Source organism: Ranitomeya imitator, chromosome 1 (assembly GCF_032444005.1).
Source record: "Ranitomeya imitator isolate aRanImi1 chromosome 1, aRanImi1.pri, whole genome shotgun sequence".
Taxonomy (NCBI): Eukaryota; Metazoa; Chordata; class Amphibia; order Anura; family Dendrobatidae; genus Ranitomeya; species Ranitomeya imitator.
The window spans coordinates 1174221068-1174235971 of NC_091282.1; the positions used below are offsets into that span (position 1 = coordinate 1174221068).

The 14904-nt window shown below is 45.0% G+C and overlaps 1 protein-coding gene across 2 annotated transcripts in view; it reads left to right on the forward strand.

Moving 5' to 3' along the window:
* The window catches only part of FAM184B (family with sequence similarity 184 member B), a 137297-nt gene that overhangs the window by 88162 nt on the left and 34231 nt on the right, over positions 1–14904 (forward strand). For both annotated transcript variants that reach the window (XM_069744693.1, XM_069744694.1), the window contains exons 3-5: positions 5836–5971; positions 6061–6209; positions 13091–13282. In XM_069744693.1, the coding sequence (XP_069600794.1) occupies positions 5836–5971; positions 6061–6209; positions 13091–13282 (477 nt within the window). The remainder of the gene's footprint in view (positions 1–5835; positions 5972–6060; positions 6210–13090; positions 13283–14904) is intronic.

Sequence of the window (14904 nt, forward strand, 5' to 3'; positions counted from 1 at the left end):
AGATCAGGTGAACAACGGGGCCATGTCATTATTTTTTCTTCTTTGAGACCTTTACTGGCCAGCCTTGCTGTGGAGTAGTTGGAGGCATGTGATGGAGCATTGTCCTGCATGAAAATCATGTTTTTCTTGAACGATACCGACTTCTTCCTGTACCATTGCTTGAAGAAGTTGTCTTCCAGAAACTGGCAGTAGGTCTGGGAGTTGAGCTTCACTCCATCCTCAACCCGAAAAGGTCCAACAAGATCATCTTTGATGATACCAGCCCATACCAGTACCCCACCTCCACCTTGCTGGCATCTGAGTCGGAGTGGAGCTCTCTGCCCTTTACTGATCCAGCCTCTTGCCCATCCACGTGGCCCATCAAGAGTCACTCTCATTTCATCAGTCCATAAAACCTTTGAAAAGTCAGTCTTAAGATATTTCTTGGCCCAGTCTTGACGTTTTATCTTATGTTTCTTGTTCAAAGGTGGTCGGTTTTCAGCCTTCCTTACCTTGGCCATGTCCCTGAGTATCGCACACCGTGTGCTTTTTGATACTCCAGTAATGTTGCAGCTCTGAAATATGGCAAAAATGGTGGCAAATGGCATCTTGGAAGCTTCACGCTTGATTTTCCTCAATTCATGGGCAGTTATTTTGCGCCTTTTTTGCCCAACACGCTTCTTGCGAACCTGTTGGCTATTTGCCATGAAACGCTTGATTGTTCGGTGATCACGCTTCAAAAGTTTGGCAATTTCAAGCCTGCTGCATCCCTCTGCAAGACATCTCACAATTGTGGACTTTTCAGAGCCCGTCAAATCTCTCTTCTGACCCATTTTGCAAAAGGAAAGAAAGTTGCCTAATAATTAAGCACACCTTATATAGGGTTTTGATGTCATTAGACAACACCGCTCCTCATTACAGAGATGCACATCACCTGATTTACTTAATTGGTAGTTGGCTCTCAAGCCTGAACAGCTTGGAGTAGGACAACATGTATAAAAAGCATCATGTGATCAAAAATACAACTTGCCTAATAATTCTGCACGCAGTGTAAGTATGGCGCAACACTTCGATTGACAGCTCGCTTTACAGTGCATTTGTTCAAAGTGATTAAAGAGCCGGAGCTTGCTTACAGTGTAGTGAGCAGTGACTGAAGCCGTTCTATGCACGCCTCTATGACTGAAAGCCAGCGACTCCCTGGAAGAAAAAAGATCATTATCTCACGGTGGCCACACTTTCTGTAAAATATCCACACTGTATTTTAACGATATTAACCTCCATATTACCTCTATATCTGCTGCTAAATAGCGTTTGGGGACATGACAGGTTGCTTTTAACCCCTTCATGACCGATAACCTTTATGTACGTCATTGGCCGTGTCCATCACACGCTGAGCCCACTTCTTTCTTTAATCAGCCATCAAGTGCCTCTGACAGCGGTATTTAACACGAGCGGACAGAAAGCACGTCATTGATCCCACCAATCGACGCATCCGTCACGTGATCACGGGGTGACGATGGGTTGTCATGACAGCTGGGGGTCTGCTGAAGACCCCCGTGCCTGTTATTACAATCCTCCTGTGCCATGTGCCGGCGTTCATAGGAGATCGTGATTTTTGCTATACATAGCCCAAGTGATTGGAGGAGCACAGCTTCAAGTTCCCTAAGGAGACTATTAAATACAGTGAAAAGTTAAAAAAAAGTTTGAAAAAAACACCGAAGTTCAATTCACCCCATTTTGCCCCATAAAAAATAAAACAATTAAAAAAAATTAAAAATACACATATTTGATATTGCTGTATTTGATATTGCAGAAACCTGTGAAACCCATAAAGGCAACAGGTTTCTGCTAATAACCAAGAAAAATTATCTTTCACAATTGGTGCAGAATCCAACCAGAGGAGCAGCACTTTTAGACCTAATACTATCTAATAGACCTGACAGAATAACAAATCTGCAGGTGGTTGGGCATTTAGGAAATAGCGACCACAATATTGTGCAGTTTCACCTGTCTTTCACTAGGGGGACTTGTCAGGGAGTCACAAAAACATTGAACTTTAGGAAGGCAAAGTTTGAACAGCTTAGAGATGCCCTTAATCTGGTAGACTGGGACAATATCCTCAGAAATGAGAATACAGATAATAAATGGGAAATGTTTAAGAACATCCTAAATAGGCAGTGTAAGCGGTTTATACCTTGTGGGAATAAAAGGACTAGAAATAGGAAAAACCCAATGTGGCTAAACAAAGAAGTAAGACAGGCAATTAACAGTAAAAAGAAAGCATTTGCACTACTAAAGCAGGATGGCACCATTGAAGCTCTAAAAAACTATAGGGAGAAAAATACTTTATCTAAAAAACTAATTAAAGCTGCCAAAAAGGAAACAGAGAAGCACATTGCTAAGGAGAGTAAAACTAATCCCAAACTGTTCTTCAACTATATCAATAGTAAAAGAATAAAAACTGAAAATGTAGGCCCCTTAAAAAATAGTGAGGAAAGAATGGTTGTAGATGACGAGGAAAAAGCTAACATATTAAACACCTTCTTCTCCACGGTATTCACGGTGGAAAATGAAATGCTAGGTGAAATCCCAAGAAACAATGAAAACCATATATTAAGGGTCACCAATCTAACCCAAGAAGAGGTGCGAAACCGGCTAAATAAGATTAAAATAGATAAATCTCCGGGTCCGGATGGCATACACCCACGAGTACTAAGAGAACTAAGTAATGTAATAGATAAACCATTATTTCTTATTTTTAGTGACTCTATAGCGACAGGGTCTGTTCCGCAGGACTGGCGCATAGCAAATGTGGTGCCAATATTCAAAAAGGGCTCTAAAAGTGAACCTGGAAATTATAGGCCAGTAAGTCTAACCTCTATTGTTGGTAAAATATTTGAAGGGTTTCTGAGGGATGTTATTCTGGATTATCTCAATGAGAATAACTGTTTAACTCCATATCAGCATGGGTTTATGAGAAATCGCTCCTGTCAAACCAATCTAATCAGTTTTTATGAAGAGGTAAGCTATAGACTGGACCACGGTGAGTCATTGGACGTGGTATATCTCGATTTTTCCAAAGCGTTTGATACCGTGCTGCACAAGAGGTTGCTACACAAAATGAGAATGCTTGGTCTGGGGGAAAATGTGTGTAAATGGGTTAGTAACTGGCTTAGTGATAGAAAGCAGAGGGTGGTTATAAATGGTATAGTCTCTAACTGGGTCGCTGTGACCAGTGGGGTACCGCAGGGGTCAGTATTGGGACCTGTTCTCTTCAACATATTCATTAATGATCTGGTAGAAGGTTTACACAGTAAAATATCGATATTTGCAGATGATACAAAACTATGTAAAGCAGTTAATACAAGAGAAGATAGTATTCTGCTACAGATGGATCTGGATAAGTTGGAAACTTGGGCTGAAAGGTGGCAGATGAGGTTTAACAATGATAAATGTAAGGTTATACACATGGGAAGAGGGAATCAATATCACCATTACACACTGAACGGGAAACCACTGGGTAAATCTGACAGGGAGAAGGACTTGGGGATCCTAGTTAATGATAAACTTACCTGGAGCAGCCAGTGCCAGGCAGCAGCTGCCAAGGCAAACAGGATCATGGGGTGCATTAAAAGAGGTCTGGATACACATGATGAGAGCATTATACTGCCTCTGTACAAATCCCTAGTTAGACCGCACATGGAGTACTGTGTCCAGTTTTGGGCACCGGTGCTCAGGAAGGATATAATGGAACTAGAGAGAGTACAAAGGAGGGCAACAAAATTAATAAAGGGGATGGGAGAACTACAATACCCAGATAGATTAGCGAAATTAGGATTATTTAGTCTAGAAAAAAGACGACTGAGGGGCGATCTAATAACCATGTATAAGTATATAAGGGGACAATACAAATATCTCACTGAGGATCTGTTTATACCAAGGAAGGTGACGGGCACAAGGGGGCATTCTTTGCGTCTGGAGGAGAGAAGGTTTTTCCACCAACATAGAAGAGGATTCTTTACTGTTAGGGCAGTGAGAATCTGGAATTGCTTGCCTGAGGAGGTGGTGATGGCGAACTCAGTCGAGGGGTTCAAGAGAGGCCTGGATGTCTTCCTGGAGCAGAACAATATTGTATCATACAATTATTAGGTTCTGTAGAAGGACGTAGATCTGGGTATTTATTATGATGGAATATAGGCTGAACTGGATGGACAAATGTCTTTTTTCGGCCTTACTAACTATGTTACTATGTTACTATGTTACTATGTATTGAGAAATGTCCGATCTAACAAAATATAAAATAAATTAGTCTGATCGGTAAACTGCGTAATGAGGAAAAAAAAAATCAAAACTCCAGAATTACATTTTTTTTGGTCACTGCAACATTGAAATAAAATGCAATAAGAGGCAATCAAAATATCTTTTCTACCCTAAAAGGTTAGCTCGGCATGCAAAATATAAGCCTTTACCCAGCCCCAGATCGTGAACAATGAGAACGTTTTGGGTCTTGTAAAAGGTCAACAAAAGGAAAAAATGTTTAAGGCCATGTTCACACTTTGCGGCGTCCCTCTGTGGGTTCTCCCGCAGGGGATTTGATAAATCTGCAGGGCAAAACCGCTGCGGTTCTCCCTGCAGATTTATCGCGGTTTGTTCCGCGGTTTCCGCTGCGGGTTTCCGCCTATACTATTGATGCTGCATATGCAGCAATATGCAGCATCAATAGTAATGTTAAAAATAATAAAAATTGGTTATACTCACCCTCTGATGTCCGGATCTCCTCGACGCTGCACCCGGCGGTCCGGTTCCAAAGATGCTGTGCGAGAAGGACCCTTCTTGACGTCACGGTCATGTGACCGCGACGTCACCGCAGGTCCTGTTCGCACAGCAACTCTGACCGGACGGCCGCGTGCAGCGCTGAGAGGTGAGTATAACATGATTTTTTATTTTTATTCTTTTTTTTTTACCCCAAATATGGTTCCCAGTGCCTGGAGGAGAGTCTCCTCTCCTCCACCCCGGGTAGGAACCGCACATTAGCCGCTTACTTCCCGCAACGTGGGCACAGCCCCATGTGGGAAGTAAGCGGTTCAATGCATTCCTATGGGTGCAGAATCGCAGCGATTCTGCACAAAGAAGTGACATGCTGCGGGTTTTAAACCGCTGCGTTTCTGCGCGGTTTTTCCCGCAGCATGTGCACAGCGGTTTGCGGTTTCCATAGGGTTTACATGTAAATGTAAACGCTATGGAAACTGCTGCGGACCCGCAGCATCAAAATCGCGGCGGTTCCGCGGTAAAAACCGCAACGTGTGAACCCAGCCTAAATGAAAAAAAGATAAATACATGTTTGGTATATGAAGACACAAAAAGAGCACAGCGAGGTCAAAAATACTCTGTTGTAAAGAAGTCACAGTAAATAAGCAAGTGCTAGTCAAAAAATGAAAAAAGTACAGGGTATTTAGTTAATACGTTTTTTTGCAAAAAAATGTATATTAAGCTGCTCCACCAATCGCCAAGGTATACCCATAATAGAGCAGTCCTATCCAATGTATGTAATCCCTATCTGATGTTTGGTATATGCATACTTGCACTGACCTGGGGAATTATATTGCCAGATCAGTTTTACTTTATATTGAACATTTAGAATCCCCTCCCCCATTTTCCATTACACTTTGTGGCAGAATGAATGGTGTAATTTAAAAGTACACCTCATCCTGCAAAAAACAAGCCCCGACACTGCTATATGGCTGGAAAATAAAAAGAAATTATGGCTCTTGGAAGAAGCGGAGGAAAAAAACGAAAAACGGAAAATCGCACAGACGTTAAAGTGTAATGATAAAGATAACGCGTTTTTTCCCCTAGGATTTGGAAGCCCAGCTGAGACAGAAAGAAGAGGAGCTAGCCGAATCCAGGAGCGTTCAGAGAAATGCAGCAGAGGAGCTTTCAGTAGCAAAACAGAGATTATTACAGCAAGAGAGTGAGATCCAGAAGCAGACAGGTAGTACTCGTTAACCCTTCGTGCTGGCCTCTGGATCTTCTGCCGGCTGCAATGTGGTAAATCAATAATGCATTGCTTTGTTTTGACAGAACAGATGAAGAGTATCTCGAGTGCACATAAAGCAGCTGTCACTGAAATCGCGGAATTAAAAAGTCAAATAGATCAACCTCAGCAGAAACCGGCGCGGAAAACTCCTGCCAGTAAGAGAGACGTCGGCGACGTTGTGAATTCTAAACAGGTAAGCCGCTAATGTACCGAGAGCAAGGAAACAAATCCAAGAACTTTCTGTCAGATCATGAAGAACATAAGATGAGACATCTTTATTTGCCACGAAGGCGAGAATCTAAACTCGGGATTTGAGATTGGCAAGGTATAAGACTGAAATAATCTCGCTAGCCTTTTTTTTTCTGCTCATCACTGCTGCAAACATATAATAATATTAGAATTGGGCGAATTGTGTAAAATTCACATTCACACAATTTGCTGACTTTTCCCCAAAATATCGAATAACAATACCGAAAAGCCTCCTTTTATATGGAAAATACATGTGGAACACTCTGAGGTCTCCTAGGACTGTATTGAACCCTTTCTGAGCCCTATAATTCAAACACATCGTGCTTAATGTCCAAGTGATTTTTACCAATCTGGCTAGGGAAAAAACGAATGGTAACTGGTAGTAACAAACAGCGATATGTGGGTGTTGTGTACCAGTCTAATATTGGACTATTAAAACCACGACTACAACAAAAAAGTATCAAAGCCACTAAATTGTATTAAAATTTCCGTTATTATCATCAAAATACCAATAAAAATTAAATATAGAATAAAAGAACGATGAGCCCTAAAAAGATCTAACAGCTGCCCCCTAGGATAGTAAAAATATTGCCCACATAGCAGGCACATTAGTAGGGATATACCGTACTCAAGTTATTAAAGAGAATCTGTCACCCCATTTTTCGCATATAAGCTAAGGCCACCGCCATCAGGGGCTTATGTATAGCATTCTGTAATGTTGTAGATAAGCCCCCGATGTAACCTGAAAGATAAGAAAAACAAGTTAGGTTATACTCACCCAGGAGCGGTCCCGGTTCGGTCCGATGGGCGTCGCGGTCCGGGTCCAGCGCCTCCCATCTTCATACGATGACGTCCTCTTCTTTGCTTCCTGTCACGGCTCCTGCGCAGGCATACTGATTTGCACTGTTGAGGACAGCGTAAAGTACTGCAGTGCGCATGCGCCGGGCCTCTCTGACCTTTCCTGGCGCACTGCAGTATTTTGCGCTGCCCTCAACAGGGCAAATCAGTATGCCTGCGCAGGAGCTGTGACAGGAAGCAAAGAAGAGGACGTCATCGCATGAAGATGGGAGGATCCGGACCGCGACGCCCATCAGACTGGACTGCAGCGGGACCACCCCTGAGTGAGTATAATCTAACTTGTTTTTCTTATCTTTCAAGTTACATCGGGGGCTTATCTACAGCATTACAGAATGCTGTAGATAAGCCCCTGATGGCGGAGGCCTTAGCTTATAGGTGGAAAATGGGGTGACAGATTCCCATTAAATTTCTTTAGTTAGTTAGACAGGATAAAATAAGCATGTTTGAAATTTAGCTGCTTTTTCTATCTGCTGTCATTCTCCTGCAATGACAGCATATATCTTTTATTGTGTACATCTGGTTTCCATGCCTTTTGGCCTCCAGAACCTGGCAAAGAGTGCACAGTAGTTACGTTCCAGGAGAGGGTTAACTCTTAACATTCCAGTCACCTCTCTGTAACCCATTGATTTTTATACAGTAGTTAGCTGCTCACCTCCATCTCATCTTCTGACGAGATGCAGTTATAAATCACTAGCGCTTAGCTTTTAGAGCAGGTGTACTTATCTCGGCTCTCTGGTCTTTCTGTCTGGAGCCGAGTGCTTGTTCAAATGCCCTATTATTTCTATGTATAAATACAAAAAATCCAGAAAAATTGGAGGCAGCACACCGTTTGTAGTGAAAAGGAGCTATTTAATCAGCCCAGAAAGCGACATTTCGGTCCCAACAGGAACCTTGAAAGATTCCTCGTGGGACTGAAACGTCGCTTTCTGGGCTGATTAAATAGCTCCTTTTCACTACAAATGGTGTGCTGCCTCCAATTTTTCTGGATTTTTATAATTGAGATTTGGTATTTGCCTGGGGGGCTCTGAACCTGGACTCTTTCTTTGTGCTGCTCTAATTTTCTTTCTCTTATGTATAAATACAGTGATAACAGTGAAGTCTCATAACAAACCACTGATAACTGAATGTGCTACAGCAGAACTTGTGCTGAGATTTATAATTCTACTAATACTACAGTTCTGCTACTCACCAGAGTTATCACTCAAGGAGGAGAGCCCGCCCCGGCCAAAACCAGGACGTAAGGAAACTTTGGGACACTGCGGAGATCTGAGTTGCTAAGGAGAGAACCTTTTTAAGACATCATCATCTATAATATAACGCTGGGAGCGTCACTCTGTCCAAAGCCTTTATAGACTGCGCAGGCGCAAGCGCCGGCGCAGTCTGGCCCCCACAGAGTGACGCTCCCAGGAGATCGCGGTATGCGTAAGCACTGAACGCATACCGCGATCTCCACCAGAGAGTCAGGGACCGCCAGGAGGCTAAGTATATTCACCTTTCCCCTTTCAGCGCTGCGTGCGGCTCCGTCTCCCGGCTCCTCTGCTGTGACAGTTCAGAGGGCGCGATGATGCGCTTAATGCGCGCCGGCGCCGCCCTCTGACCAGTCACAGGCAGAGGAGCCGGAGTGTGTCTTCAAGAAAATGGCGCCGGAAAGCGCGGACTGCGCAGGCGCCGATTCCGGCAACAGGAATCGGCGCCTGCGCAGTCCGCGCTTTCCGGCGCCATTTTCTTGAAGACACACTTCGGCTCCACTGCAGGTGTGTCTTCAAGAAAATGGCGCCGGAAAGCGCGGACTGCACAGGCGCCGATTCCGGCAACAGGAATCGGCGCCTGCGCAGTCCGCGCTTTCCGGCGCCATTTTCTTGAAGACACACTTCGGCTCCACTGCAGGTGTGTCTTCAAGAAAATGGCGCCGGAAAGCGCGGACTGCGCAGGCGCCGATTCCGGCAGCAGGAGGACGAAGAAAATGGGCGGAAAGGAATGGCGTAAGTAACAAATTGCTGTGGCATGAAGCTGTGACACTTCATGCCACAGCAATTTGTTATTTACGCCACTTGATTCCTTTCCGCCGCCATTTTCTTGGTCCTGCTGCCGGAATCGGCGCCTGCGCAGTCCGCGCTTTCCGGCGCCATTTTCTTGAAGACACACTGCCGGCGCCATTTTCTTGAAGACACACTGCAGGTGTGTCTTCAAGAAAATGGCGCCGGAAAGCGCGGACTGCGCAGGCGCCGATTCCGGCAGCAGGAGGACGAAGAAAATGGGCGGAAAGGAATGGCGTAAGTAACAAATTGCTGTGGCATGAAGCTGTGGCACTTCATGCCACAGCAATTTGTTATTTACGCCACCTGATTCCTTTCCGCCGCCATTTTCTTGGTCCTGCTGCCGGAATCGGCGCCTGCGCAGTCCGCGCTTTCCAGCGCCATTTTCTTGAAGACACACTGCAGGTGTGTCTTCAAGAAAATGGCGCCGGAAAGCGCGGACTGCACAGGCGCCGATTCCGCCAGCAGGAGGACCAAGAAAATGGCGGCGGAAAGGAATCAGGTGGCGCAAGTAACAAATTGCTGTGGCATGAGGCTGTGGCACTTCATGCCACAGCTATTTGTTACTTACGCCACCTGATACGGGGCATATACTATGGAGCATCTTATGGAGCAGCGTATGGGGCGTATGGATGGGAGCAGCAAATTAAAGAACGGTGCCGCAGGATGGGAGCAGCACATGACAGAACGGGGGCGCAGGATGGGAGCAGCACATGACAGAACAGGGGTGCAGGATGGGAGCAGCACATGACAGGATGGGAGCAGCAAATAGCAGAACGGGGGTGCAGGATGGGAGCAGCACATGACAGAACGGGGGCGCAGAATGGGAGCAGCACATGACAGAACGGGGGCGCAGGATGGGAGCAGCACATGACAGAACGAGGGCGCAGGATGGGAGCAGCACATGACAGAACGGGGGCGCAGGATAGGAGCAGCACATGACAGAACGGGGGTGCAGGATGGGAGCAGCACATGACAGAACGGGGGCGCAGGATGGGAGCAGCACATGACAGGATGGGAGCAGCACATGACCGAACGGGGGCGCAGGATGGGAGCAGCATATGACAGAACGGGGGCGCAGGATGGGAGCAGCACATGACAGAACGGGGGCGCAGGATGGGAGCAGCACATGACAGAATGGGGGCGCAGGATGGGAGCAGCACATGACAGAACGGGGGCGCAGGATGGGAGCAGCACATGACAGGATGGGAGCAGCAAATGACAGAATGGAGGCGCAGGATGGGAGCAGCACATGACAGAACGGGGGCGCAGGATGGGAGCAGCACATGACAGGATGGGGATGCAGGATGGAGCAGCACATGACAGAATGGGGGCGCAGAATGGAGCAGCACATGACAGGATGGGGATGCAGGATGGGAGCAGCACATGACAGGATGGGGGCGCAGGATGGAGCAGCACATGACAGGATGGGGACGCAGGATGGAGCAGCACATGACAGGATGGGGACGCAGGATGGAGCAGCACATGACAGAATGGGGGCGCAGGATGGGAGCAGCACATGACAGAACGGGGGCGCAGGATGGGAGCAGCACATGACAGGATGGGAGCAGCAAATGACAGAATGGAGGCGCAGGATGGGAGCAGCACATGACAGAACGGGGGCGCAGGATGGGAGCAGCACATGACAGGATGGGGATGCAGGATGGAGCAGCACATGACAGAATGGGGGCGCAGAATGGAGCAGCACATGACAGGATGGGGATGCAGGATGGGTGCAGCACATGACAGGATGGGGGCGCAGGATGGAGCAGCACATGACAGGATGGGGACGCAGGATGGAGCAGCACATGACAGGATGGGGACGCAGGATGGAACAGCACATGACAGGATGGAGACCATATACCAATATAAAAGCTCGCCACCCGGGCATAGAACGGGTTCAATAGCTAGTAAATATATAAGCTCCTGATGAAAACACGTTGGTGCAGTGAAACGTGCGTAGAGGTGGCTCTTCTACCACATGCAGGAAAACTTGTCTAAAAATATCTATGGAGTTTTGACCTTGCTCTAAGATATATATATTTGGTGATTAGATTATTTAAACTGACACTTTGAATACTATGAAACCTAGGCTTATAATCTTGTGGTAAGACAATTCACTGGAATATAATAACTGGCCATTGGCCACCTACGATCTATATTGCTATGTTTTGGACTGATTATATTCAATAATAAATTAGTATATACTCACTATCATATATTGGTGGAGTATATTTGTAATGATTTTTTAACTATTATGCCTGCTATGTTTGTAATATGTTTACTGTGTCTTGGAGGAGGATGTCAGCTGTCAGATCTTTTTGGGGCCCACTTTTTGCTTTAAAGGGGTTGTGCCATCTTTTTAACTGGAGCATATCTTTCTTCAGCTTCCCCGCTCCTTCTTGCCAGCGTGGTAGTGTTCTCCTGTTTGAGGAACAGTTTGGGTAAATGGCATGGTAGAAGCGCAAGTTGGCCCGATCAGGATCATCATGCTCCAACGATTGTGCCTGCTTCAGAGCAGTGATTAGAAGCTCAAAAGAAAAGAGCTTGTAAGCACTTTACTTCTTGCCTAAGAGATCTAGACAATGGGCATTGATAAACAATAGAACTGAACATCCTACTTTTCTTGAGCAATATTAAACAATTGATTATCAGGAGAATAACCCTTGAAAAGCTTCACAACCCATCCACCTTGATGTTGAGAGACAAATGTAATGTCCGACCAGGAGCCCTTTACAGCCATGACTCGAGAGCAGAGGGGAAGAGTGGTGAAGCGCTGCAGTCTTAGGGTAGGCTTCCATGACCGTATTATTAGTCCGCGTGCTGTCTGTGAAAAAATGGATCACACTAGGACCAATGGTGTTCAATTTGGCTATTCAGATGAGCATTTTTTTTATGGACTGAATCTGCTCTTGAAAAAAAAAATCACAGCCTGCATTAGTTTCTTCCAGGCATCAGATGAGACTCGAATATTCAAGTGTATGAGTGCGCAAAAAAAAAAATCAGATCCCATGCGGAGTCACCACAGGGGATCTGACTTTGATGAATACTTTGTTTTGTTTGTTTTTTTTTTACACAGAAAACTGTATTTAGGCTTCTTTTACACATACCATGTTTTTACGGCCCGTTTTTGCGGCCCCAATAGATTTCTATGGGGTCGCAAAAACAGTTCACAATAATTTCACGGTGCGCCATTCGCCGTATGGCCGTATTTACGGGGTGATAAAATATCGAGCCTGCTTAATCTTTTTCACAGCTTACGGACACAGCGCCTATTGAAAATCAATGGGGTCGCAAAAACAACGGAAGCTTGTTTTTGCGGTGCACCATGACTTCTGGTTTTGCGGGAAGCCGTTTTTTTTCCCAATACTTTTTCTATAGTATTGGAAACCCGAAAAAAGGCGATCCACAAGTTTTTTGCTGTCTGTTATTGAGGCAGACAGAGAAAATTGCAGCGATACGGCCCGCAAAAAAGTAGCGCAATAATGGGCCGCAAAAACCCCGGTAAGTGTTAAAGAAGCCTTACTCTTTTCATTTTTAATAATTGCTGATGTATAAAAGCGGATTGCACATGGATGACAAATGAGAGAAAAAAAAACGTCCAAGTTTTCTGGATGATAAGCAGATGATTTTTTATACGCTCATGTGAACTTAGGGACCACCATCGGAGAACTTACAAGGCTGATGCACCTGAATTATTCTTCATTTTCATAACTCTTCGTTGCTTTTACATTTTGCTGCTAGAACTGTAGACAAAAGTCTGTTTTAACACCTCCACATATCTCCTATATTCCGCTGTCGGCAGTTTTGCAAGGTCAACACAGACTGCCTTTATTACACTCGCTAATGTACTGTCAGATGCCTCGCTAGGATGAACAACATGTCCGTCTCACCTCTCTACATGTCTGTTGTTTATCTTTTCATATACTAGTACTCGAGAGAACACGCTGTTCTGAAACAGCACAAAGAGGACATCGGTAAAACAAAACGGCAGAAAGAGACAGAGACAAAGCATCTAAGAGAGCAGCACTCCAAGAGCCGAGAAGACATAACGAAAATACATGTGGCCGAGATCAAATCCATCCGGACATCCATGGAGGAAGAGAAGAGGCGACTGCAGAAAGTACTGTAGGATCTTCAACCATGTTCTGCCTTCACAGAGAATGAAAAGGGTTATGTGGCCTTAGTGTACAAGTCTGCAGTTACTATATGCGACTGTAGACTTGCGAATCCTCACAGCATGTGCACTACGCGCTGAGAGGATTCCTTGGTGCTGGCGGCCATGGAACCACAAGTATGTGATTTACATACTTTTGGACACATTCCGACTAGATGTGTCTGGCCTTGCTCAATACACTTGCATTGAGGGAGGCGCACACGTCTAGTCGGCATGTGATCGCCTGTATGCAAATCGCATACTTGCAATCACACGCCCGCTGTTCCGCAAACTATGAGTGATCGCAAGTCTACAGTAACAAAAAGGGATGGCAGACTTGTACCCTAAGGCCGGACAACCCCTTTAAAATGTTTCTGTTTTAGTAACAATTTAGATGATACAACTCATCCAATATACACTATTATATTCTTAACGAGGACTTGTCACCAAGTCAGAAGTCAAAAAAGGCATACGTTAGCGATGCGTTAGCGATCCGTTAGCACATTGCAGTCAATGGGTGCGCTAACGGATCTGTTACATAGCGTTAATTGCGACAATTGCGCCATGTAACAGATTCCGTTAGCGGACACCCACTAACGCAATGTGAACCTTACACAAAAACGGGAGGATGTAGAGAGGAGCCAGGATGGGGCACAGCTATGTTCATCAGTCAAATTCACCAAAAATATAGTTTTTTTTTAATGCCAGAAGTGCTAGTCCAGTTTCTGACTGTTGAGGGCCATGGAGGCGCATGCCACTGAAAAGATGCGCCTATTTCAATAAGTAGCTTGCACCTCTTAGGCTACGTTCTCACAAAACGTTTTTGGTGAGTTTTCTACACTGAGTATTTCCGGAAAAAAAATGCAAGGGGTCTAAGAAGTAATGTTTCTCCTTGTAAACACTGACAAGCCAGGTCTGGCATGTTAGAGTGTGGAGACTTATAAGCCATGCATGCTCGTTTGGGAAATTAAATGTGCAAATTGTCTCTTTATACAGGAAAAGGACCAGAACTCCAGCACTACCTATTGGAAGTAACCTATTTTGCTTAATGGGTGCAGAAAAGCTCACTAAAAACTCCTCGTGGGAACGTTGCCTTAATGGTTTTGGCACATCGTACTCCGACAAGCCAATTGCTTTGGAGATGTTAGTGGCCCCCTTATGTCTTAGGCCCTTATGCAGCTGCACAGGTTGCATCAATAGTATGTCCGCCCATGGTGTGATCTAACGCAGTGAATAAATGAAGGAAATAGCAAAGTAAAGTAAATAACGACGTAAATAACAAAGTAAAATACATTAATGTTTACTTGTAGGACCAGCTCTTAATTCAGAAGATAAAATTAATGTTTCATAGTATTTAATAAAAATGTATTTTTGATTTCTTATTTTGAAGCCTCCTCCCTTTAACAATGTGTATTTTGAATCAAGTGGTCCAGCATCCACTTGGCAACTTTCCTTGGTGACCGCTATCTCCGTACATATAACCTACAGACTTATTTTAGGTCTTCCCCCATGTACGTGCAACAAAAAATCTGTAGAAAATAAGCCGAGTGTGTACTGGGGCTAACACCAGCAGTATGCTAATATCAAAA